At 67.4% G+C, this 602-nt stretch overlaps 1 protein-coding gene across 1 annotated transcript in view; it reads left to right on the top strand.

Moving 5' to 3' along the window:
• Window positions 1-7: 7 nt before the first annotated feature.
• Window positions 8-602, top strand: part of SEMA6C (semaphorin 6C) — a gene marked incomplete at both ends in the record, with an annotated part of 6,336 nt that continues 5,741 nt past the window's right edge. Inside the window, 2 exons of the mRNA XM_031064710.1 lie at window positions 8-70; window positions 156-257. Coding sequence (XP_030920570.1) covers window positions 8-70; window positions 156-257 — 165 coding nt within the window. The remainder of the gene's footprint in view (window positions 71-155; window positions 258-602) is intronic.

Raw genomic sequence — 602 nt, 5'->3', positions numbered from 1 at the left:
TGTCACCTGGCAGCACCTCACGGGGGAGCCGCAGGACAGGCAGAACTGCGCCATGCGGGGCCGGCGGCAGGTGAGGGGGCGTCAAGGGGACTTTGGGGTGCGGGCTGTGAGGGTGGTGACACCAGGGTCACCTGCGTGTCCCCTCCCGCCCACAGGACGAGTGTCACAACTACATCCGAGTGCTGGTGCCCCGCGACGCCGAGACCCTCCTGGCTTGTGGCACCAACGCCTTCAGCCCCCTGTGCCGCACCTACCAGGTGAGAGGGGGACCCCCGAAATGAGGGGGGGTCCTGGGGGTCTCAGCCCCAGCAGGGCAATTGCCAGAGCACAGAGGTTCTCCATGCTCTGGGGACTGCACCGGGGGCACCTCGAGTGTCACCGGGGGGACCCCGAGTGTCACCTGGGACCCTCCTGGGACCCCGAGTGTCACCTGAGACCCTCCCAGGACCCCGAGTGTCACCTGAGACCCTCCTGGGACACCCCAAAACTGCACCGGGGGGACCACAAGTGTCACCTGGGACCCTCCTGAGTGTCACCTGGGACCCTCATGGGACACCCCAAAACTGCACCGGAGGGACCCCGAGTGTCACCTGAGACCCTCC

The sequence above is a fragment of the Geospiza fortis genome, unplaced genomic scaffold, assembly GCF_000277835.1.
Source record: "Geospiza fortis unplaced genomic scaffold, GeoFor_1.0 scaffold439, whole genome shotgun sequence".
In the NCBI taxonomy this organism is placed as follows: Eukaryota; Metazoa; Chordata; class Aves; order Passeriformes; family Thraupidae; genus Geospiza; species Geospiza fortis.
The sequence above is the reverse complement of the archived record's forward strand: the minus strand, read 5'-3'. Positions and strand labels throughout refer to the sequence as shown.